Source organism: Cavia porcellus, unplaced genomic scaffold (assembly GCF_034190915.1).
Source record: "Cavia porcellus strain 051 isolate PalLab524CR breed Dunkin Hartley unplaced genomic scaffold, mCavPor4.1 scaffold_33, whole genome shotgun sequence".
NCBI lineage: Eukaryota > Metazoa > Chordata > Mammalia > Rodentia > Caviidae > Cavia > Cavia porcellus.
This window is the reverse complement of record NW_026947516.1, coordinates 7,204,860-7,229,531: the sequence shown is the minus strand read 5'-3', so window position 1 is coordinate 7,229,531 and position 24,672 is coordinate 7,204,860. Positions and strand designations below refer to the sequence as shown.

Here is a 24,672-nt window from a genome sequence, read left to right as displayed (position 1 = left end):
AACTGTCCCTCAGATGAAGGACTTCTATCTAGAACATATAAAAATTAAAATAATTCAGGAACCCCCCCAATTCAAAGACCCAATCCAAAAATGGGTGTCTGCAATGAATATTACTTCTGAGATGAAGAAAGACAAATTGAAAATAAATATATGCATTCATCTCAGATACCCATTTTTGGATTGGATCTTTGAATTTTGAAGGTCTGGTTTTTTAAAATTCTTTATATGTTTTAGACAGAAGTCTAAGGGACAGTTCACTAAGATTGTTTCTCAGTTTGTAAGTTTTCACTATGCTAAAGATTTCTTTTGATGTGCAGAAACTTTTAAATAAGAAGTGATCTCAGTTGTTGATTCTGGGAAGTATTTCCCATGTGGTTTGATTCCTGTTCATGAATTCTCTACCTACCCCTTTGTCTTCAAGGTTTCTACCCAACTTGTCTTGTTTAGTGTTTCTGTTTTCGTATTCAGATCTTTGACCCATTCAGACTTTAATTTAGTTGGCTAGTTGGTTCTGAATGCCCTGTAATACTTGCATTCTCTTGAATGGTTTTACACTGTCTTTTTATGTTTAATACCAGAGTGTATGAAGGTATACTCAAATATTTCAAGGAAAGAGACACTATGGTAGCTACTGTTATGTCGGATTGTCTTGTGTTGAAATACTATGTTGCTTAAATTGTTCTGTTCTGACCTGTGTTGTTATATCCTCTTTTCTCTTAATCTTTTTTAAAATAAAATAAATAAAAAAGAAAATAAATATGAAAAGCAGGCTCTTACTAACTGAATCTTGCTTGTTCCCAAGCAAGGTGGAAAAAACTGTATGATTACTGTCATGCTACTGTCCTTTCCATACTGCATGGGTCTCTCACCAAGACTGGCTGCTGTAGGGATGCAGGGAATGACAGGGAACACATTTAAAGAAATTGTGATGCTATGAAGCTCTGATTCAAGTAGTTTTGCCTGTACCTCATGTCCTGTACTTCTGAGGCAATTTCATGCAAAATATCTGCTACCCACAGGGTCCTGTGTCACCCTGCTCATTAATCCTCAGTATGGCAAACTGGTACAGAAAACTAATGGCATTTATTAAGTCCCAGAGATTATCCTTGGAGTATGAGTAACATAGAGAGATCCAGAATATTTTACGCTAAAATTTGAGCCAAAAAATTGTGTGAGTAAACTGGGTTAAGTGGATTATTTCTCTAGTGTCATTAAATAGCTTTTGATCATAGTTATGAAGGTTGAATTTAGCAAATGGAATATCTGCCAATGGAAAAATAGACAAAGTTGTGAGTTATATGAACAGGTACCTATAATATATTACAGAATCCATAGAGACCTCTTAGTTTTCTGTCACTGTAATAAAACACCCGGAATGTTCAACATAGAGAAAAAAGGAAAGATTGATTTCCACTCATAATTACTGAGGTTTCAATCTTCCTTTGGTTCAGTCCATGGCTGTGGATATGTTTTGAGGCTGAAGCATCATGGAAGAAGGGTGTGGTGGATCAAAGCTGCTCACTTCATGGCATCCAGGAAACAGAGAGTTAGAAAATCGCAGAGGAAGGGGAATGAGACAAAACTCACCTTTCAAACCATGTCCTTAGTGGCTTACTTCATCCAATCAGCCCCCTCTCTTACTAAGTCCATTATGCTGCGAACTCATTAATGGGTAAATCCATTGTACAAAGTTGGAGCCCTCACTGATACATCTGTAAATTTACTAATTTGCTGGGCATTTCCCATGCCAGTCATACTGATAATCAAATGAGGCCAAAGAAATAGAATTAAATAGGTAGACTGTTGGGGCTATATAGGAATAATTGCTATTCAAAAGAGGCAAATAGACACATATTTTTTATGTTTTCTATTTGTAACTTAGGAGAGAGTACTTTGAGGAGAAATGGAGCCTCAAGGGAATGTGTCAGCATGTGGAAGGACCTGAGTTCCGTGCCCTGCTCCACAAAATTAAAGAGAAATAGAAATTTTACCTGAAAACTGGACCTCTGGTCTTTACAGCAACTTTTAGGAATATTTGAGAGATACTTGCATAATATAAAGATGATAAGAGACATAGAACTCATCATACTGATGAGAATTAAATTGCGTTATGCAAAAGTATGAAGCCAAGCAATGAAAGGGAAGTTCTTATGATGGCAGTTTGTGCTAAGAGACATAAATCCAGAGTGAAAGTTGAAGCTAAGCATTTTTAGGTGTGTGAGTGCTACATAGTTATGGGCTGGGGAGAAAAGTAGAGCATGGCTCACTCCAGACATTGTCACTTCCTGGTGTGGAAGTCTCTATGTTCCCTCATCAATATCTTGTGTGCATAAAGAGTCTTCTCTCCAAAATCAAGAGTGTTTAGCAAGTCCCTCAACCATTATTTTTGTAGTTATAAGAGTCAGTAGAAGTAATCTGTTCATGATAATACAGATGTGATGCGGTATCTTTCACATCACTGATTTTGCAATAGATACAGTATTGAATCTATTTTGTAAACCTTTCTTATACATTATTTGGTATAGGAATAAGGTATACATGCTCTTTAGTTGGGTGTCTGCTGTGGTTTCAATATTGTTGGTATCTTCCTAAGGTCAGCGTGGTAGACTTGGTACACAGGATGACAGTGTCAAGGTGATGGGACACAGGCACAAGTAATTAGGTCACAAAGTGGCATTAATTTTCTGGACACACCTGGATGTCTCTGTATTATTGTCCACCTCCAGCAACCTCTCAGAAACAGGCAGTGTAGAAATTAATACTTGTTATACAAAAATGATGTTCTGAGACAACTCTCGTGTGTTTTGGCAGAAAAGATTTAGTCATATGAACATATTATTGTGAGGCATTCAACAGTCTCCTTGGGAGGACTTTGAGAGGTTACCAAAAATTTTTATTGCCATAGCATATTCAAGCCTGATCAGAGTAGTGATTATATAGAGTTTTCTATAATTTTCTCCTAGAACCAGATATTTAAGATATTCTAGCCACACCATAGTTGGAGGCTATGACTATTGAGTTAAAATGAGTGTTTCCCCCCAAAATAGATGATTCTCAGTATAAAGAGCAATGATCCACACTGGAGCAATGTATAATAAGTACAAGTGAACATAGTAGCATTTGTGCACCATCATGCTAGTCATGAAAAGCTTCTTACTTGCATTTCCTGAAAATAAGGTTACAGACAACAAGGCAAAAGCCAGTCTTAGATAAAAGTGTCTTCCTGTGTTGTCTGAATTATCCACTTGATCGCATATAGTATCCAGGAGGCAGACATTACCTTCCCAGATTGTAGAAGAATCGTAATGGGACAAGAGAGGAGAAAGAGTCCAAGGTGTAGCAGGCAGGAAGTACTGGCAATTAAGGAAAAAGAAAACAAATTTAATAATATATAACCGATCAGTGAGGTAATCCAATACTACATACCCATGATCTGGTCACCTCTCCAAAGCTCCACCTCTGCGTGTATGAAACTTTGGGGGGACACCTAAATATAAGCCATAACAGCAAAATCAGCACAAAAGCTCTGTATCCAGAACTGCTTGCATGAAACAGGTATCTTAAGGCTGAGTTCAGGACCAGCCTGGGCTACACAGGGAGATTCTGTCTCAAAAACAAGCAAAACAAAACGTGTTCATGTGGTAAAAACAGCATGGTCTGAGATGTGGAAAAGTGAAATAATTAACAGTCTATGCAGGGTTAGTTCAACTTCACAGTTCTTCATAGGGAAAGATTGAAAAATGGTGATTTTTGCATGATCTAATAGCAAAATTTTCAGCCCTCCAGAGTCAGAAGTTTCCTCCAGGTTTCTAAAAATCAGTTTAGGTACCTGCTACCATTGTGGTCTGCTTGCTAGAGATGTTCTTTGAAACAAACCTAGGGAGAGTCTAACAACATTGTTTGGCTACCTATCGGATTATGACAGGTGATTCTTCACAATTCAACTGAAAGCAAGTAACTAAAAGCAAACGAAATGGGTTAAGGCTAGAAGAATTACTGAAGTTTCCACTCTCTTTCAATGCTCAAAGGGGTTGTACATTCCCAATCTAAAAAATTTGAAATCTGAAACATTTCCAAATCTGAAATGTTTGGGCACTGCTATAATTACCGACATGGAAAATTCCACACTTAGTGGGATTTTAGTTTTGTACAAAATTATTAAAAATGTTACCTAAAACTACCAATAAGCTCTTAGGATGGAATGTACGTAATGCTATGTTTGGTCTTGGATCTCCTCCCAAGATACCTCTTGGCGAATGTGCAAATATTTCAAGATCAGAAATCCGAAGGCCTTGTGCTCACAAGCATTATTTGGATGAGTTATGTTTAACTTGCATTAGCCACAGTGTCATTAATATCACCATTGCCATGTTAATGGAGAACACGCTTCACCTTCTGAAAGGAAAATAGAACTTGGTGATGGTGGGGGAAGGTGGCAGGATGATTTTATTCATAAATGGTATTTTCTTAAGTCCCAGTCATAACTGGGTTGACAGGAGGTGTCACACCAATGGGTATGATGGAATTCATATTTTGTGTCATGTTGCCTCCAGAGATGAACCTTGGTTATTCCACGCCATGAAAATCCCAAAATGTTGGCTCCTTTTCTCTCTATAAATTCAAAGAAAACAGAGTTTTGGTTTGAGAAAGCATTTAAGTTTAATCATTTAAAGAAATCATGTGTCTTTTTCCCTGAGAATGAATGCACCCTGGGTCGGAGAGGCAAATCACCAAGAAATGAGATGATTTTAAACGCACCTAGATGATCTGTATCAGTTATGGTATCCAGCTATGGGATTGATCAATTTATAGGAAATGTGCCACGAATACACTTTCCTCTGGGCCTCAGTAAAGTTTATAAGGCCTGATGTAAAGTTTATGTAATTTACATCAACTAATTCAATATGTGAGCGAGGGAGTGTTTTGATTTGGTGTCATTAGAAGATCAACAAATGTTTATCCTTTTCAGCTAAGAGGATGGTGCTAGTTTTTCCTCAGTGTGTCCTTTAGCAAAGCGTCTGTGGAAAACAAAATCTGAAATTTGGAGATGGGACAGTGGTCGGTTTTTAATCTCATCTCCACCCTAATCTCTTCTTTCTCACTTTAAGGAACCTTGCTTCCTGACTTCCCCTGAGAAGGAAAGGCACTATGACATCACAGTCACAGAGGGACTAGCCATACTCATAATAAGGGCTACTATTAGTATTAAGAAGAGTGATTATGCCTTTTGTGGTACCATTTTCCATGCTTTGCAGTTTGGTGGTAAATAATCTTTTCTACAGGCAATACTTGTTTAATCACAGTTCCCTGAAACATATGACAACTGATCAATGTGTCATGCAGAAGTATGACCTTTTATCCTGTCAGATGGCTGTCACAGTTCGGCAGAGGCAGACTCTGTGAAATGCATTTGCCATCTGAGCATGTCACGGTTTCACCTGACTGTATGGTTGTTAGTGGGCATGAGAGGTCACTGGTGATTGGACACTGTGTGTCTTTTGAATGAAAGCATCTTGGAAGTGTGTAATTAGTGTGGCTAAGGCAGAAAGAAATAGGGGTGATTACTGATTTTCATTCATAGGAGGAAAAGTTAATCAGGTTAAAGATTTAAAAGGCAACAGGCTGGATATGTACACACAGAGGAGTTGAAGGCTAGGTGGTTGCTCTGTCATAGGGCTCTGTGGTAGACCTACCTTCCTCATGATCAAGGACATGCTTAGGTTTCCCAAGATCATAAAAATTAAAAGCAAACAAGATGATGAGAGAGAGAGAGAAAGAGAGAGAGAGAGAGAGAGAGAGAGAGAGAGAGAGAGAGAGAGAGAGAACTTTAAATCCTTAAAAAGTGTTGTGAAAGCATCACATTGCCCAATAACAGGAGAAAACACTGCATTTGTTTCTAACCTTCCTGAACCCACAAGCTATTTATCTAAGGAGGGAGAATGTTTTTACTAAGTCTGTCATTCCACACTGAGCCCACAGTAATTGAGTACATCTTCCCTTGATGTTCTGGAAAAACTGAGTCCAAGATCTCCAGCACATACTAAGCCCCTTATTAAAAATGGTGCATTATTTGTGTACAACTTACATACAATCTCCCAAGTACTTGAATCATCTCAAAATAACTTACCATACCAGTGTATATGAATGCCCGAGAACTGATTATTATAGGCTACTTCTTAGGTCAGAGTGGCAATGGGAAGAAAAAAGTCTACAGCGTGTTCTGTACAGTGCAGTTATGCTTCCAATAGTTTGAGGCTTCTTTACTTACAATTACTATGTATTTGCATTCCATAATGGATACACTCATTGTAGGGGTTTGGTTCATGGACACAGACATATCTTAGAGCTTTTTGCATCCCATGTCTCCCCCTCTCCTCTCTTTCCCTTCCGTCACCTGGTCTCTTTCCCACTTACAAAAGATCCAGCTTTTGATCTGAGGTTCCTTGCACCTAGGCATAGGAAGTACTACCTGTGGAGATAGAGAGCTGGGAGTATACAGGGATGCAGAGGTGTTCCCCTTTGCCACACAGGATCCATAGCATGCCACAACTGGGACATGGATAAAGGTGCCCAGCCTTTCCCCAGGAGATGAGTCTGCCACTGTATGTGTCTGCAAATCATGCATATGATGAGATCAGACACTTACACCTTATGGAAAATGCTTGCAAATGTCAGTGCCTCATGTGAGCCGCTGGAATTGACCTGTCTCTCAAAACCAGTTCTGACCTCTGCAAGATAAGTCCCTGTGTCTTGGAGCTCAGCTTCTGGAATTGTATGGAGTGATAATTAAGACAGCTTGGACAATTACAGATACCTTTTCCCGAACGGTGGGTTCCTCCCTTCCTTTTCTTTTCCAGTGTGTGGACATCTAATACATGTGAAAGGCAAAACAAAAACAAACAAAGCAAGAGCTCTAATGCCTTAGCCATTTTTCAAGTCCTGCCTTTATAGAACGCAAATCCTTTCCTTCTGAGATGGCACTGCAGGTGTGCTGCTGGTGACACTGCAAGTTGCCTTCTGGTTTTTTAACACTAGGACCCCAAGCTAGTGGCCGCTGAAGGTTCCATGCTTCTGCACCGGGTGCAGTACATTTTCAGGAGTTGTTCCCTGCAAGGGTGCTGTATCTTCACCCAAGAGAGAGCTGGCAGGCACTCTCCGATGTGAATGGGATGCCCAGTATTCACGACTCCTGGGCATCGATTTCATGCACCCTGGACTTTATTTATATCTCTGTACACTCTGTCTTCTTGGTAGCATTTTTTTTTTTTTTTGCAAAATAGGCACAGTTTCTTGTTTCCTTTTCTGTCTAAAATGTAATGATTCCCCTTTGACATGCAGAGCACAGATGCATACAGTGCTGGTGTCTGTCATCTCTCTCACACAGAAAGGATGTGCTCTGCTTTCTGGAGATGTGATGTAAAAATGGTCCCATGAATGATCCCTTTGAGTAACCACACAAGAATGCCTGCCCATTTTCCACAGAGGGTCCCCTCTGGTCAGACCAGTCGTGTTGATGGCTGCCTTTCTCCTTCAACCTTTTTTTTTCCCTCCAGTTTTTTTAAAGTTTTAGACATGGAAGCTGCCTGTAATCAGAGCATTCAAATTGCTATTGGACTGGAGCCTAGTGCGGGAAGTTCCGAACCATGCTGTGAATGATCCTTCTTCCACAGCCTTTCCAGTGTTTTTAGCCATGCCCAAGCGTAGTGTTTGAAAGATGGGATTTTTAGACACCTTCGTCTATTTCCCTGCACCCAGAAAAAATGGCAGGAGAGAACAGTGTGAAATCACAATGAAACTGTACCCCTGCGCGTCGTGCATAGAGAGGTTTTTGTTTGTTTGGGGAAATGGAAGTCGGTTGGAAGCACTGGAATCTGCTTCTTTGGGAGGACAGGAAGTTTTTGTGAATGAGTTTGTCTGATGACCAGCAGAGCCCTTGGACACAGCTTTCTCTCTTCTAATTTTCTTAGTGCTGAAGTAGTGACAATATTCTTTCATTTATTACTGTTAGTTTTAAAAAGGCAGCCATCTGAGGAGGTACACACATGTCATCCCAGCACTAATCAGAGGCTGAGACAGGAGGATTGCAAGTTGGAATCTAGTATGTACAGCTTTACCAACTTCACAAGACCCTGTCTCAAAATATAATTTTTTTTTCGAACATCTGGGGATGTAGCTCAGTGCAAAAGCCTTGAGTTCAATCCCTGTTACTACAAGTAAAAATTTTTAAAAATTGTCTTCAGGAGCAGAAACAATAAAACACAAACATAGCTAGCCATGACTTGCTTATTTTGTGTTCTGTATGTTATACTAAGATGCTGAAAAATTAAAATAATTGATTAAAAGATAATTAGCAAAAATAGTTACTTAAAAGGATAGTTATTAGCAATATTGTCATTCTGTACTGAGCTCGTTACCCTAGTAACCAAGCACCAACCACATAGTTATAAATTAATTGACCGCGTTGTTCTGCTGTTCTGTAATGTATCATCCCCCCACCTTAGTAACCTGTTTGCTGTGTCAACTTTTGTTCCCCTTGTAAGAGACAATTGATGCTGTGTCAACCATTGTTCCCTTTATGAGAGACAAGTGTTCCTGGAATTGGCAGACCAAGGGCTATAAATTGGCTAACCACTCACTGTGAAATGCCTCTTACCTCAAGCAAAGAGGAACAAAGGCCCACCTTATTTCTGTTTCTCATCACAATATACTTAATGATCAATGAGCTAATTATAAATGAACTATAAAAATCAGTCAAAACTCTAACTCAGTTGCACAGCATTGCAAATTTCATCTGCACTGTGTCGCTGGGCCAGCTAAAATAAAAGTGCTTCTTCCTAAAAATCATGTCGTTCTGCCCCATCTTTTCCATCTCAGGGGTTTTGCCCCATTTTTCATCTCAGGGGCTTTTTGAGGAAGTACAACACTGTATCCACAGAACAAGAAATGCTGGACTTAGTGTTTGGTGACTGTGCCATGTTTCAAAGGACTGGGAGGTCATAAATGCAAAACCAATCTAAGGAAGTGGGTAGTCCGAGTAAATGTGAGGTATTGAGATATTCTGTCAGCAACAGGATAGTTTCATTGCTAGGAAATTGCATGTACACTCAGGAAAGTATACATCCTTTTACTTTTTCAGGGTTAAATTAGAGGCATGATAAGTAATCTTAAATTGGAAATGTTTTTAGTTATCCTGAAGAGTTACCTGATCCAATATATATGAAAGCAAAATGACCTCGGCTGATGACATGATTTCTCTAATGGGTGGAAAAGGTATTGAAAGTAGGAGATGATCCTTTCACAATTACAAGAGATGTAGATGTTGGATGCAGTCATCCCTACACTAGGAAGGCACTTTAGCATGAACCGTGATGTGTGGTTAAGCTCCTGCTTCTCTCTGGGCTGCCAGGCAGGGCTGCAAGACCTGAGAAAGCTGATGCAATATTTCATCTTAGCTGCACTAGGAATGCAGTCATATAAAGGAAATTACCAGTGCATGGTCCAGTGTGGTACACAACTCATAAACACTTCTTGTGTAGTGGAAAAGTAGCTCTATTAGAAATTACATCCATCTGTCCATCCAACCACTCACCCATCCATTCACCCATCCTTTTATCCAGTCAGCCAGTCAGCCAGCCAGCCATCCACCTATCCATCCATCCATCTACCCATCCATCCACCCATCTATCCATCCACCCATTCACCCACCCATCCATACATGCATCCATCCACCTATCCATCTATCCATAAATCCACCCATCCACCCACCCATCCATCCATCCATGCATCCATCCAACCATCCATCCATCCACCCATCTATCCATCCATCCACCCACCCATCCATTCACTCATCCATCCACCCACCCATCCATCCATCCACTCATCCACCCATCCATCCATACATGCATCCATCCACCTATCCACCTATCCATCCATCCACCCATCCACCCACCCCATCCATCCATTCATGCATGCATCCACCGATCCATCCATCCACCCACCCATCCATCCATTCAGCAATCCACCCATGCATCCATCTATCTATCCACCCATCCTTTTATCCACCCATATAGCCAGCCAGTCAGCTAGCCATCTACTCATCCATCCAGTCCATCAATCCATCCATCCATCATCCATCTATCCATTCATCCATCCACCCATCCACCCACCAACCCATCCATCCATCCACCCATCCATCCATCCATGCATCCATCTACCTACCCACCTATCCATCAACCCACCCATCCACCCACCCATCCATCCATCCATGCATCCATCCACCCATCCACCCATCCACCCATCCACCCATCCATCCATCCATCCATCCACCATCCATCCACCCATCTATGCATCGACCCACCCATCCATCCATTCACCCATCCATCCATCCACCCATCCACCCATACATACATGCATCCATCCACCTATCCACCTACCCACTCATTCACCCATCCACCCACCTCATCCACCCATCCATCCATCCACCCACCCATCCATCCATCCATCCACCCACTCATCCATCCATTCACTCATCCATCCATCCATCCATCCATCCATCCATCCATGCATCCATCTACCTATCCACCTACCCACTCATCCACCCATCCACCCACCTCATCCACCCATCCATCCATCCACCCACCCATCCATCCACCCACCTCATCCACCCATCCATCCATCCACCCACCCATCCATCCATCCATCCACCCACTCATCCATCCATTCACTCATCCATCCATCCATCCATCCATCCATCCATCCATCCATGCATCCATCTACCTATCCACCTACCCACTCATCCACCCATCCACCCACCTCATCCACCCATCCATCCATCCACCCACCCATCCATCCATCCACCCACCCATCCATCCATTCACTCATCCATCCATTCATTCACCTATCCATCCATCCATCCACCCATCCATCCATCCATGCATCCATCTACCCATCCACCTATCCATTAATCCACCCATCCATCCATCCATCCATGCATCCATCCACCCATCCATCCATCCATCCATCCACCATCCACCCATCCATCCATCCATCCATCCATCCATCCATCCATCCACCCACGCATCCATCCATCCACCCATCCATCTATACACCCACCCATCCATCCATTCATCCACCCATCCATCCATGCATCCATCCATTTATCCACCCACCCACCTTTCATCCACCCTCCCATCCACCCGCCCATCTGCCCACTTTTTCACTTGGCAATGTTGTTGAGCACCTTCTACAACCCATGCCTGGAACAGGTCTCAGGTATTCAATTGAAAATTAAAGCTCCCTAACACTCAGCCCTCTTACAGTTGCCTGGGCAGAGAGAAAATGCCTCTTAGACATTAAAGCGCTGATTTATGAAAGGATGTGTGCCAGTCAGAGGAAGAATTAAGCATTTGGCAGAATGAAGATTGGGTGCTGGGCCTAGACCTGTAAATGTGCTGCTGATGTTGGGAAGTAGTAAATGTGTTGCATTGCAGCATGGAAAGTGTGCATGAGTGTTGACATTGGGGTGGGGTTTGTCAGAATGCTGCGCTATGATTTAGGACTAATGTGCCACCCCAAAGCCTCTTGAGCTGGGGCTTTTGGAAGTTGATCAGATCATGGATCACTCCACAAATTGGTTGATTCACCCATTGGTGAGGTCGTGGCTGATGGTGCCATGAAGCTGGGCTTGAATGGAAGAGGTAGGACCTTGGGTATAACCTGGAAGGGCATATTCTTGTCCCTAGCTCCTCTGTTTCTCTCTGACTCTGCCTCTATCTCTCTCTGTCTATGTGTCTTTCTCTGTCTCTCTCTTTTGGTCTCTCTATCTTTATCTTTCTTTGTCTCTCTGTGTCTTACTCTGTCTCTCTGTTTTGGTCTCTATCTCTGTCTCTCTGTCTCTGTCTCTCTCAGTCTCTCAGTCTCTGTTTCTCTGTGTCTAACTCTGTTTTTGTCTATGTATCTCTGTCTATCTCTGTTTCTCTCTGTGTCTGTCTCTGTCTCCCTCTCTATCTCTCTTTCTCTGTCTCTCTTTTAGTCTATCTCTCTGTCTCTCTCTCTGCCTCTGTCTGTCTCTGTCTTTCTGTGTCTCTGTGTCTATCTCTGTGTCTCTATATCTGTTTCTCTTTCAGTCTGTCTCTATTTTTGTCTATGTGTCTCTCTCTGTGTGTATCTCTCTGTGTCTCTCTCTGTATTTGTCTCCTTCTGTGTCTCGGTTTCCCTCTCTATCTCTCTCACTTTCTCTGTCTCTCTTTTGGTCTTTCTCTCTGTCTCTCTCTTTGCCCCTATCTGTCTCAGTGTCTTTGTCTGTCTCTGTCTCTCTGTCTCTGTTTGCCACTGTCTCTGTTTATCTCTGTCTCTCTGTATCTCTGTCTGTCTCTCTCTGTCACTCTGTGTGTGTGTCTCTCTCTCTCTCTCTGCATCCTAGCTGCCATCGGGGTAAACATCTGTGCTTTGTCATTTGCTTCCATCGTGATGTTTGTGCCTTGGAGCCCACAGAGCAGAGGATGGAATAAATCTCTGCAAACTTTTGAGTCAAGTTAACCCTCTGGTCCTCATTTTGCCAGTGTCCGGTATTGTGGCAGCAAGTAGAAAGTTGACCATTGCACTATGTGTGATGACACAGGAGACCTGGAGAATGGGTATTTGAGGAGTGGAGCCACATTAGAAGTGGAGCCAAGAGCTGGCCGGGATCAGAGTGAGAGCAAGAGGGCCTGGCCATGGAGAAGAGGCTGGTGTGGGGTTTCCTGTGCGCATCTCCAGGAGCTGCCAGTGCTCTCTCTGGGAAACACACAGGCATCCCGTGCCCCACTAAGTCACTTCATACAGATTTACTCTGCTGCAAAGAAAGATCCTGTGTCAGCCGCTTAAGCCACAGTATTTTGTGTTTTCACAGCACATCATGCATGATCGGTATGGTGGGTAGAAGCTTTTTATTGCCACTGACCCCCCGTTTTTTCTTTCTTGTCATTTGTGCAGGAATACTGAAAAGCCCTTTCTCCTTTTCTTGTCCTATCTCCAAGTGCACACGGCCCTCTTCTCTTCCAAGGACTTTGCCAACAAAAGTCGCCATGGCCTTTACGGTGATGCCGTGGAGGAGATGGATTGGAGTATAGGTAGGTGTGATGCCCGCAATTTCCTAGAAAGTGGCCGTCTTCCACCCTCTGTTTAAGAATTTCTCCCTGGCTTCCTGGAGTCCTTCTAGGCAGCAAGTGTATTAACTTTTCCTTTTTGAAAGTGATAACCAGAGAAACGGGAATCCAGAGAGGTAAACAGAATGCAGAGAGCATCTTGCACCCTGTGTGTGCATCCGTCCTTGCCATGGCAACCTCATGATCCTAGACATAAATGGGGAAAGGAGCCAGGGAGGCTGAGGCAGGAGGATCTCAAGTTTGAGGCCACCCGAGGCAATTTAGTGCCTTAACAAGAACCTGTCTCTGAATAAAGATAATAAAATGAAATAAAATAAAAGAGGGCTGGGGGCAATGTTCAATGAAAACTTCCTGGGTTTAACCCCCTGCACCCCCCTTCCCCAGATGCTTTTCATACCTACCTGAGATCATTACTGTATTTCCGTTTGTTTTGCACAACTAAATATCTCAACTCTGAGGGTAGAAGCCGGGGCTTTGTGCATACTAGGTAAGCCCTCTGCCACACAGTGATATCCCTAGCTCTTACCTTTTTAAAACAGAGTCTTGCTCAATTACCCTTGCCGTTCATGATCTTGAGATCCTCCTGCCTCAGCCTTCCTGAAATTATAGGTGTAGACCCCTGTGCCTGGCTGTACTGTGTTGTGTTCTGTTTTAAATCAGGGAGCACTCACCATTGTAAGAAATAAGACCGGACCCTTCTTGGAGCTCCTACCTCTTGTTTATCTGTCTCTCTGGGAACTCTCTGGTGACAGCTTTAATCCCCTGGTCTTTTGTCTGTCATCTAGATGTGAAGAATTCAGAATGAGCTGGTTCTAACCTTCGGCTCCAGCCATGCACAGTACCCTAAGATAACAAGAGTGAGCACAAAAGATGAGCGCTAAGCAGGAAAAAGAAAAGCAGAGCTCTTTCTGTCAGAGTCTGTAAAAAATCTGCCCAGAACTCTGAGCTTTTTCACACACTGGCTTCCTTATGATTTAGCCTTTCTAAAATCTCGCGTGGAAATCGGTCTACATTATCCACACCTTGGTGGCATGATCAGAAGTGCATTTTACCCTGTAAGTCAGCAGGATGTTGCGTCTCTGAAGTGAGCGTTAGATTTTCACGTGTCAGCGAGCTGTGGATAGCTCATGCGCAGTGACATTGTTGTGCTTACATTTATTTAATTATCATAGCACATAGACCTGTTCTCATGCACTCAGAAGCTTATCTCACAGTGTTATGCTGCCACTGGTTTGCCCTCTAGGATATTTGGAGAGTATTTTCAGTCTTTGAGATCTATGTGGGACCCAGATGTTATATTTATATGAATTTGTATGTGACCTTCCTTCCTTCTGCCCTCCATCCATTATTTCTTCCATTTATCCTTCTCTTTCCTTCCCTTCCCTTCCTTTCCCTTTCTTTTCCCTCCCATCCCCTCCCTTCCCTTCCCTTCCCTTCCCTCCCCTTCCCATCCCTTCCTCTTCCCTCCCTTCCCTTCCCTTCCCATCCCTTCCTCTTCCCTCCCTTCCCTTCCCTTCCCATCCCTTCCTCTTCCCTCCCTTCCCTTCCCTTCCCCTTCCCATCCCTTCCTCTTCCCTCCCTTCCCTTCCCTTCCCATCCCTTCCTCTTCCCTCCCTTCCCTTCCCTTCCCCTTCCCATCCCTTCCTCTTCCCTCCCTTCCCTTCCCTTCCCATCCCTTCCTCTTCCCTCCCTTCCCTTCCCTTCCCATCCCTTCCTCTTCCCTCCCTTCCCTTCCCTTCCCATCCCTTCCTCTTCCCTCCCTTCCCTTCCCTTCCCATCCCTTCCTCTTCCCTCCCTTCCCTTCCCTTCCCCTTCCCATCCCTTCCTCTTCCCTCCCTTCCCTTCCCTTCCCATCCCTTCCTCTTCCCTCCCTTCCCTTCCCTTCCCATCCCTTCCTCTTCCCTCCCTTCCCTTCCCTTCCCCTTCCCATCCCTTCCTCTTCCCTCCCTTCCCTTCCCTTCCCATCCCTTCCTCTTCCCTCCCTTCCCTTCCCTTCCCATCCCTTCCTCTTCCCTCCCTTCCCTTCCCTTCCCATCCCTTCCTCTTCCCTCCCTTCCCTTCCCTTCCCCTTCCCATCCCTTCCTCTTCCCTCCCTTCCCTTCCCTTCCCATCCCTTCCTCTTCCCTCCCTTCCCTTCCCTTCCCCTTCCCATCCCTTCCTCTTCCCTCCCTTCCCTTCCCTTCCCATCCCTTCCTCTTCCCTCCCTTCCCTTCCCTTCCCATCCCTTCCTCTTCCCTCCCTTCCCTTCCCTTCCCCTTCCCATCCCTTCCTCTTCCCTCCCTTCCCTTCCCTTCCCATCCCTTCCTCTTCCCTCCCTTCCCTTCCCTTCCCATCCCTTCCTCTTCCCTCCCTTCCCTTCCCTTCCCCTTCCCATCCCTTCCTCTTCCCTCCCTTCCCTTCCCTTCCCTTCCCTTCCCTTCCCTTCCCTTCCCTTCCCTTCCCTTCCTTCTCATTCCCTTCCCCTTCCCTCCCCTCCCTTCTCTTCATTTCCCTTCCCCTTCCCTTCCCTCCCCTTCCCATCCCTTCCTCTTCCCTCCCTTCCCTTCCCTTCCCATCCCTTCCTCTTCCCTCCCTTCCCTTCCCTTCCCCTTCCCATCCCTTCCTCTTCCCTCCCTTCCCTTCCCTTCCCTTCCCTTCCCTTCCCTTCCCTTCCCTTCCTTCTCATTCCCTTCCCCTTCCCTCCCCTCCCTTCTCTTCATTTCCCTTCCCCTTCCTTTCCCAAAAGATAAAATCCTTTCCCCAAGCCATTTCATTACTTTCATTGGAAATTTTTGCTATTATGTAAACTCCATTCATCTGCGTATTTTCAATAGCATTATTTGATTTGATTTGACTTTTTCCAAAGACCTTTCGTGTTTAGCAATGAAAAGCAGACTGTAGCATCCCGAGTTATCTTCCAATAATGTAAACATGAGGTCAGCCATGGTTCTATAAAGAAAAACATTTTCCATGGCAAAGAAACCAGACAGAAGCAGTAGCTACAGAGGGTCCTTCTCAGTTATTCAGTGTTTTCTTTCAAAAAGATTTTTTTTCTCCATTTTAAAATGACTGCCTATGAATTATAGTAACTGGTGAGTTTCATTCTGGTGGATTTCCACGTATATCAAACACACTGGGATCCTCTTCTACCACCACACTGCCCTTCTTATGGTCCAAGCCTCTTTCTTTTTCTGTGTTCCCTTGCTCTTCCAAAATGTGTCAGGGCCCTGTGATGAGAACCTTCCCTGAGTGGGTTTCCCTGTGCCTGGCAAGGCCTGTTTCAACATACTCCTTGCATTTGTGGCTTTATTCTGTGATGTGTAGTCACCCTATGTGGAGTTGTTTGGTACTTGGAGGAAGGCTGGCTTCACAAGGAGGCTCGTATTGCAAATGGGACCTGGCTCTAAAACCTTAGGGCTGTGGTCAGCTTGCAGACTAGCAGGAAGGTGAGCGTGTTTTCAGGGGTTGTGGTGTCTGGCCCTGGGGGCTGCATGAGTGACCTTGCTGTTGGGCCCCCATGGTTCACATAGCAGTAAGTCGTCTTACCCAGCCCTTGCTACAGGGGAGGCTCGATGTGGTCCACCTGAGTCCAGTCCTGGCTCCATAATGGATAAGCAAGCAGGTGTTCCACAGCCTGGAATCCACATCACCCTTGTCCTCCTCTTCCCACAGCATCAAGGAGGCTGGTCAGTAGTCTTACGTGGTCAACAAGAAACTCCTGGGAAAGAGCCAGTTCCTTCATGAATCATGGCCACTGCATACCTGCTGCATGTTTAATGCTTCTTGGGGTTCTGGATAGAGTGGGGATAAGGTTGTTGGCTGTGGGAAACATAGCAGCTACAAATGGATGTAATATTGTCCCAGATGATGTTAGAAAACTCAGGGCAGGAAGTGAGAAATGGTCTAGGGTGGAGCCACATAGCATTCATGAGCAGTTTTGAAAGAAATAGGACCAAAGGGTTGCTTACAGGGTAGGGAGTGGGGAGGGGGTCCCCTTGATTCTCAGCCCATGCACCAGTTGGCTCATGGGAAGGGTGAACTGGCTTCCTTTTATATCCCTCCCAGACCCAGCATGGCTTCTGCAGACTCACAGGAAGAGGAAAGGCTTATATTGTTTGATTGACTTTGCAGACCTAAGGCTGATAGTCTGAGCCTCTATTGGGAGGATGACAGTATGCAATACAACAAATATGGGGCATTCCCTTTTGTCTTGTTTTTGAAATCCAATAGTGTTCTCGCCATGTAGTTTTGTTCTGATTTATTGTCTTGTTTTATTTCACTTTGCTTTGATTGGTTTTACTCTGTTTCATTTGATTCAATGATATGGACAACTATTGTGAAGATAACATAAGGCATCCTGTAGTCATGGCCGACTTGCAATTGGCCTGTTGTGGAGTTCTGGTGCGACTTTCATTGTTTTGCTTTGATTGAATTTATTCTGTTAGTCTTTATTCTCTTTAAAATAAAAAAAAATTAAAGTTTAAAAGAGAAAGAGAAAGAAATGGAAAGAAAGGAAAGGAACAGAGAAAGAAAGAAAGAAAGAAAGAAAGAAAGAAAGAAAGAAAAAAGAAAGGAAGGCAGGCAAAGGAAGGGGAAGGGAAGGGGAAAGGAAGGCAAGGGAAGGGAAGGGAAGGGAAGGGAAGAAACAAAGGGGAGAAGCAGGTGACCACACGCTGCTTCCTCCTCAGGGCAATGGCCTGTACACATGCACTGTGGGGTCCCTGGAATCCTAACAGAGTCAGGACTGGCTTTATCATGAAATCTGATTTTCTGGTCCTGATTCATTTGGAAGCAGCTGAGGACTGGGAAGAAATAAATGCAAAATGGCCTCGTTTTCCAAGGTGCACCTGGCACTCTTGGGGTGTGTCGTTCTGGCCACAGGAGACAGGCCACGACACTGGCCACGGGCCTATCTGAGTGGCCACGGGGGTTGCAGGAAGCAAGTGAGCAAAGCACGCGAGGTGCACACGTCTTTCCGGTGGTTTCTCCTGGGCAACCTGTGGCACCCCACCCCTAGTGCCTGAGATGGAATTTGCATGCAATCTGTGTTCCTCTTCAGCCCCGTTGGTGTTGATAGAGCCTCGAAGGGTACTCAGACATCAGCGCTTGCTCAGCATTAGACCAGGAAGCTCTGTGTTCTCAGGCAGAGAAATGCAAGTAGAGACTGAAAAAGTAAACGCAAAAACAAAGATGCACATCTACCCCTGTTGGGGATTGGGTCCGATGGTATTCATGAGATTCTCCCCTTCTGATAAGAACAAGGAGTCTTTCCCTTTAGGTGGGAAGGAAATGTTAAGAAGCAGCCTCAAGCTGAGGAGCATCCAGGGATCTTCCTGCATTTGGTGTTGAGTAGCTCAGGGTCCGTAGTGCAGCCCCATACAAAGGCTGGCTCAATTTCTCCTCTTTGATTCTTCTCTTCTCTCTGGCTGCCCCCTCATAACATCTGGACAGAGCCAACATCTCTGGGTGCAGAATCAATAAAGGACTAAAGTAAGGGGTGCTCTTGTGAAAGAAGAGCTGGGAGATGGGATGGGCTCAACTCCTGTTGTGCCTGATACCAGATTAAAAGTGTGCATCTCAGCGGGGCTGGTGTGTCTATGCACACAGCCTGGCTTGGGGGTGGAGAAAAACTTGAAGGAACTCATTTACGAGAGATCAAGAGAGTGACAAGACCATAGACACCCCCAAAATGTACAACATGTGGTCAACAAATTTGGTGACTGTTTCCATTTTTTTTTGTTTTTGTTTTTGAGCTCTTTTAAAAATTTTGTTTTAAAAAGCAAAACAGAAAAGAAGGATAGAACTGATATGAATGTAAAAAAAGCAGGGAGTTAACATTTATTAATATATTGCATGTTGTTATCGTAAAAGTAGTGTGCAGGTTATAAAATCTAGGCACAGAAGTAATCAATCAAACAATGACAGCACAAACTGTTCTTTTTGCTGAACTGAGAGAGATTAACAGTATAGTTTTCTATCTAGCACACATATACGTACATACATTTATACATGTTTACCAACATATGTATGATCTTTTCCTTTCTCCCTTTTCTGCTCTCACCTATGCTAGTTGTTCTGTCCTTTTGAGCACTTTCTTTCCCTTTCATTATGACAATATCTATTGTACATTTTGGATCTTATTACTCTTCCAGTTTTTCATTATTATTATTATTTATTTTTTACACTCACTGTCATTTGTTCATTTTTATGCTTTGATTTTGTAATTTGAACAGTACTTCTAAGATAACCATGAGTAATATATTAACTAGTGAAGATTTCTTACTGTCAATTTTTTAAAAATTCTGTATCATCTCTACCCTTTTTTCTGTTTTGCTTTTTTATTTATTTTTTAACAGTATTCTTTAGAAACAAAAGATTGAGATAAAAGTGGACATAACAAAATAGGTCAGAACAGAACAATTTAAGCAACGTAGTGTTTTACCCCAAGAAACCCGACATAACAGTTGCTACCAGAGTGTCTGTTTCCTTGAAATATATGAGTATACCTTCATATACTATAGTATCAAACATAACAAGACAGTGTAAAATCATTCAAGAGAATGAAAGTATTACAGGGTATTCAGAAGCAACTAACAGAAAATGAACAACGGTTACTATTTAAAAAATTTTGTGACAGCCTCTGCAACCAGAGGAGCGCACAGGGGCCAATGGGAAGGAGAGACAAGAGCTGAGCAGAGGGAGCCCGCTCAGCCCCGCCCACAGACTCTGCAACCGGAGGAGCACACAAGGGCCGGCAGGAAGGAGAAACAACAGCCAAGCGGAGGGAGTCCGCTCAGCCCCGCCCCCAGCTTCTGCAACCAGAGGAGCTCACAAGGGCCGTGGGAAGGAAAGACAACAGCTGAATGGAGGGAGTCCACCCAGCCCTGCCCACAGACTCTGCAACCTGAGGAGTGCACCACAGGGGCTTGCAGGAGGAGAGTCAACAGCTGAGCAGAGGGAGTCCACTCAACACTGTCTGCCTCCTCTCCAGCAGGAGGAGAACATCACAGCTGCCATTGGGAAGGAGAGAGCTGGGCTGAGCCCTGGAACCTGCTCCTGCCTTGTCTGCGACCTTCTTTTGACCTGGAGAGCACCAGCACTACTGCCACTGCCTGGAGGAGGGAGCAGCCCTGCTAAGGAGGTTTGAGGCCTATCTAGGCCATAGGGGGACCCTCTATCAGCCTGGGGAGCTTGGCCATCCAAGGAGCTGGATGACTACACAACATCCTATCCCTGGGAGAATATGAGATCCTGGCTTTGGTGGGTTGGGGGTCCCCTGGGCTTACAGTCACATTAGATTGGGCTTAGCAGGATTTGGGATTGCCTGGACCACATCAGGTGGCCTTCTTTCTCTCAGGGGAGCTTTGCTACCAGAGGGGAAAAAGGGCAGGTTGAAGAGGCTTTAGATCTACCTGAGAGGAGCCTGGTGACTCTCTTTTAATCTAGGGGCTCTGCTGCCCAAGGAGGGAGCTACACTACCAGAGGAGTCCCAAGAGCCCAGATCATAGGAGACAATTTCCGACACACACGGGGAATTCTGGAGCAACACTTGAAACATGGAAATATAGGAAAATGACAAAATGAAAGACCAAAATGCAATATCAAACATCCAGCCCATCCCAAGAAAGCCTAGGAGCCATGTACATAGAAGAAAATACATGCCATATACCTGAAATACCTGAAATAATAGTAACTGAAATAAAGAAGCAACTCCAGGAAGCTTTAAAGGAATTCAAACTAGAAATAATCTCTCAGATAAAAGAAGAAATGATAAAAGAAATGAAGGAGATGCTGAACATATCTAAAGAAGACACAGTTTAAAAAATTGGAGGAACTAAACAGGCCCAAATGGATTCACTGCAGAATTCTACAAGAAATACAAAGAAGATCTAATGCCTACATTCCTCAAACTATTCAAGGAAATTTAAAGGGAAGCAATCCTTCCCAAGTCATTCCTGGAAGCAAATATTACTCTAGTACCAAAACCTGAGAAAGACCCAACTAAAAAAGAGAACTATAGACCAATCTCTCTAATGAATACAGATGCAAAAATCCTTAATAAAATATTGGCAAATAGAATGCAGCAAACCATCAAGAAGATTATACACCATGACCAAGTGGGATTCATCCCAGGTATGCAGGGATGGTTCAACATATGTAAATCTATAAATGTAATCCACCATATCAATAGAGTCAAAAGTAAGAATCACATGATCATCTCTATAGATGCAGAAAAAGCTTTTGACAAGGTACAACATTTATTTATTTATTTATTTATCTTTTTATTGGTACCGGGGATCCAAATCACAACTGCCTGCTTGAAAGATAGGCGCTTATGCTGCTGAGCTAAATCTCCGGCCCCAATATTCATTTAGGAAAAGAACTTTGAAGAAAATTGGAATAAATGGTCTTTACCTCAACATAATAAAGGCCATCTATGACAAACCAACAGCCAGTATCATATTAAACAGCAAAAAATTGAAGGCCTTTACTTTAAAATCAGGCACAAGACAAGGATGTCCCCTAACACCGCTCCTATTTAATATGGTACTGGAAATTCTAGCCAGAGCAATTAGACGAGAAAAAGAAATAAAAGGCATAAAGATAGGAAAAGAAGAAGTTAAATTATCACTATTTGCAGATGATATGATACTCTATACAGAAGACCCCCAAAACTCCATTTAAAGACTCCTAGATAAAATAAATAAATTCAGCAATGTAGCTGTATACAAAATCAATACTCAAAAATCAATAGCATTCCTATACACTAACAACAAAATCCCAGAGAAGAAAATAAGAGAAGTCACACCCTTCACATTAGCAACCAAAAAAATGCAATACTTAGGAATTATTCTCACAAAAGAAATGATATACCTATACAGGGAAAATTATTATATACTGAAAAATGAAATTGAAGATGATCTCAGAAAATGGAAAGACATTCCTTGCTCATGGATAGCAAGAATAAATATTGTGAAAATGGCCATTCTCTCAAAACTCTTATACAGATTCAATGCAATCCCGATAAAAATACCATGAACATACCTCATAGATCTCAAGAAATCACTCCTAAAATTCATCTGGAGTGAGAAGAGACCTAGAATAGCAAGACAGTTCTAAGCAGAAAGGCAAGGCAGGAGGCATCACAATCCCTGACTTGAAGTTATACTACAAAGCAACTGTAGTAAAATCAACATGGTACTGAAATCAAAACAGAGCCAAAGATCAATGGAATAGATTAGAAAATACAATCACAACTACAAACACACTCAACCACCTCATCTTTGATAAAGGGGCCAAACATGTTCACTGGAAGAATGACAGTCTCTTTAATAAACGGTATTGGAAAAAATGGCTCTCCATATGCTGAAAATTAAAACTAGACCCACGCCTATCATCATGCACTAAAATCAAATCTAAATGGATCAAAGATCTAAATATTAAAACAGAAACACTAAATCTATTGGAAGACAAATTGGGTAAAAACCTTGAAAACATAGGGGTAGATAGAGAATTCATGAACAGGACTTAAACCGCATGGAAAATACTTCCAAGAGTCAATAACGGGGATCACATCTTATTAAAAAGTTTCTGCACGTCAAAAGAAATCTCTAACATAGTGAAAAGAAAACCCACAAACTGGGAAAAAATCTTAGTGAACTGCCCCTCAGACAAAGGACTTCTGTCTAAAACATATAAAGAATTAAAAAAACTCAGACCCCCAAAATTCAAAGACCCAATCCAAAAATTGGCATCTGAGATGAACAATTTTCAGATGAAGAAACACAAATGGCAAGTAAATATATGAAAAAATGTTCATCATCATTAGTCATTAGAGAAATGCAAATTAAAACCACACTGAGATTTCATCTCAATCTCACTCCTGAAAGAATGGCCAAGATCAAGAAAACCACCAACAACAAATGCTGGAGAGGCTGTGGGGAAAAAGGAACTCTCCTGCACTGTTGGTGGGAGTGTAGACTAGTGCAACCATTGTGGAAGTCAGTCTGGAGATTTCTCAGAAAGCTGGGACTGGAATCCCCATTTGAAGCAGGTATTCCACTTCTAGGCATATTCCCAGAAGAACTGAAAGCATCATACCACAGTGATACATGTGCACCCTTGTTTATAGCAGCACAATTTGTAATAGCCAGATCTTGGAAACAACCTAAGTGTCCATCAACTGAGGAATGGATAAAAAAGTTATGCTATTTTTATACAATGGAGTGCTACTCAGCTATAAAGAATGATCACATTGAGACATTTATAAATAAACAGAAACACCTTGAGACCATACGCATAAGTGAAATAAATCAAACTCACATGTATAAATACCGAATTGTTTCCCTAGTATAAGTAATGATAAGAATACATCAAAGTACGTGGTAATCAGGATCCCCAGTCACACTGATTTGAAGCCATGTAATGTTTTCACGCATTAATTGGAATGGTTTTAATCTGGGTTGTTTTATGTTACTGTCTGTGATACTACGAATAGCTATTTTGAAGAAAATAAGAGCATAATAGCTAGTGCTGATTTGGTATCATCCTGTTTTGAAGCCCCATCAAGTTGTTGTTTATATGTTTCCATTGGTTTTAACATGTTGTATCTTATTATATTTTAGTGTATGCAATAGTATAAGCAAAATTTTTTATAGGCAAAGAGATCATATAGAAACTGAAGTTCAGTTTCTGTTAGCTGGTTCTACATACCCTGCAATATTTTCATTCTCTTGAATGGTTTTGTGTCGGTGTCGCTCCCGGCCGGCAGGAAAAACACACGACAGATTCTGACGGTGTGCAACCTTGTCTTTATTTGTCTCTGCGTGGGCCCCGCGAGGCCTCTGCTCTGCCACCAGCCCTTTCTTGCCGGTGGACTTTCTCTATCTCTCTCGTGCTTCTCTCTCGTAGCGGGAGAGGCACTCACTTTTATAGGGTAACAGTGGCCAATCAGTTTAAAGCGCGCGATGCGGGCTGACTGGCTAACATCAGTTGTTGCTAGGCAGACTATCTTACAGAGCGGGTTGTTTAAGTCGCCAGGGCAATCAGGGGGCAGGAAGCAGGCGCCAACTTGGCTCACTCGATGGGAGGGGTAATCTAGCTCGGGCTTTGCTCTTTTCTACAGGCCTCACGTCCGCCAAGTAAGGCGACCGGGCTTGGCCGCGGCTCCCAACAGTTTTGCACTGTCTTGATGGGTTTGATGCTATAGTATACGAAGTCAGACTCAAATGTTTTAAGGAAAGAGTCACTATGGTAACTACTATTAATGTCAGGCTCTCTGGTGGTGAAATACAATGATGCTTGAATTGTTCGGTTCTGACCTGTGTTGTGCTGTTGATGCGCTCTTTTTTTGTCTCAATCTCTACCCCTTTTTTTTTCTTTTTTTAAAAATATAACTTATATCTTAGTATCTTTTATTTAAGGGAAAACTAAATTAAAAATAGCGGGATATATTATAGTACCTTTTTTGTTTTCCTATTAACCTGATTTGAACCATTGTATTGTTCTCCACATCTTGTTCTGACTGATTTTATTATATTCTGTTTTG

General features: G+C 43.0%; 1 protein-coding gene across 1 annotated transcript in view; it reads left to right on the top strand.

The window, feature by feature from the left end:
• Positions 1–24,672, top strand: part of LOC106025928 (steryl-sulfatase-like) — a 117,393-nt gene that overhangs the window by 5,509 nt on the left and 87,212 nt on the right. Inside the window, exon 6 of the mRNA XM_063242748.1 lies at positions 12,973–13,109. Within this exon, the coding sequence (XP_063098818.1) occupies positions 12,973–13,109 (137 nt within the window). The remainder of the gene's footprint in view (positions 1–12,972; positions 13,110–24,672) is intronic.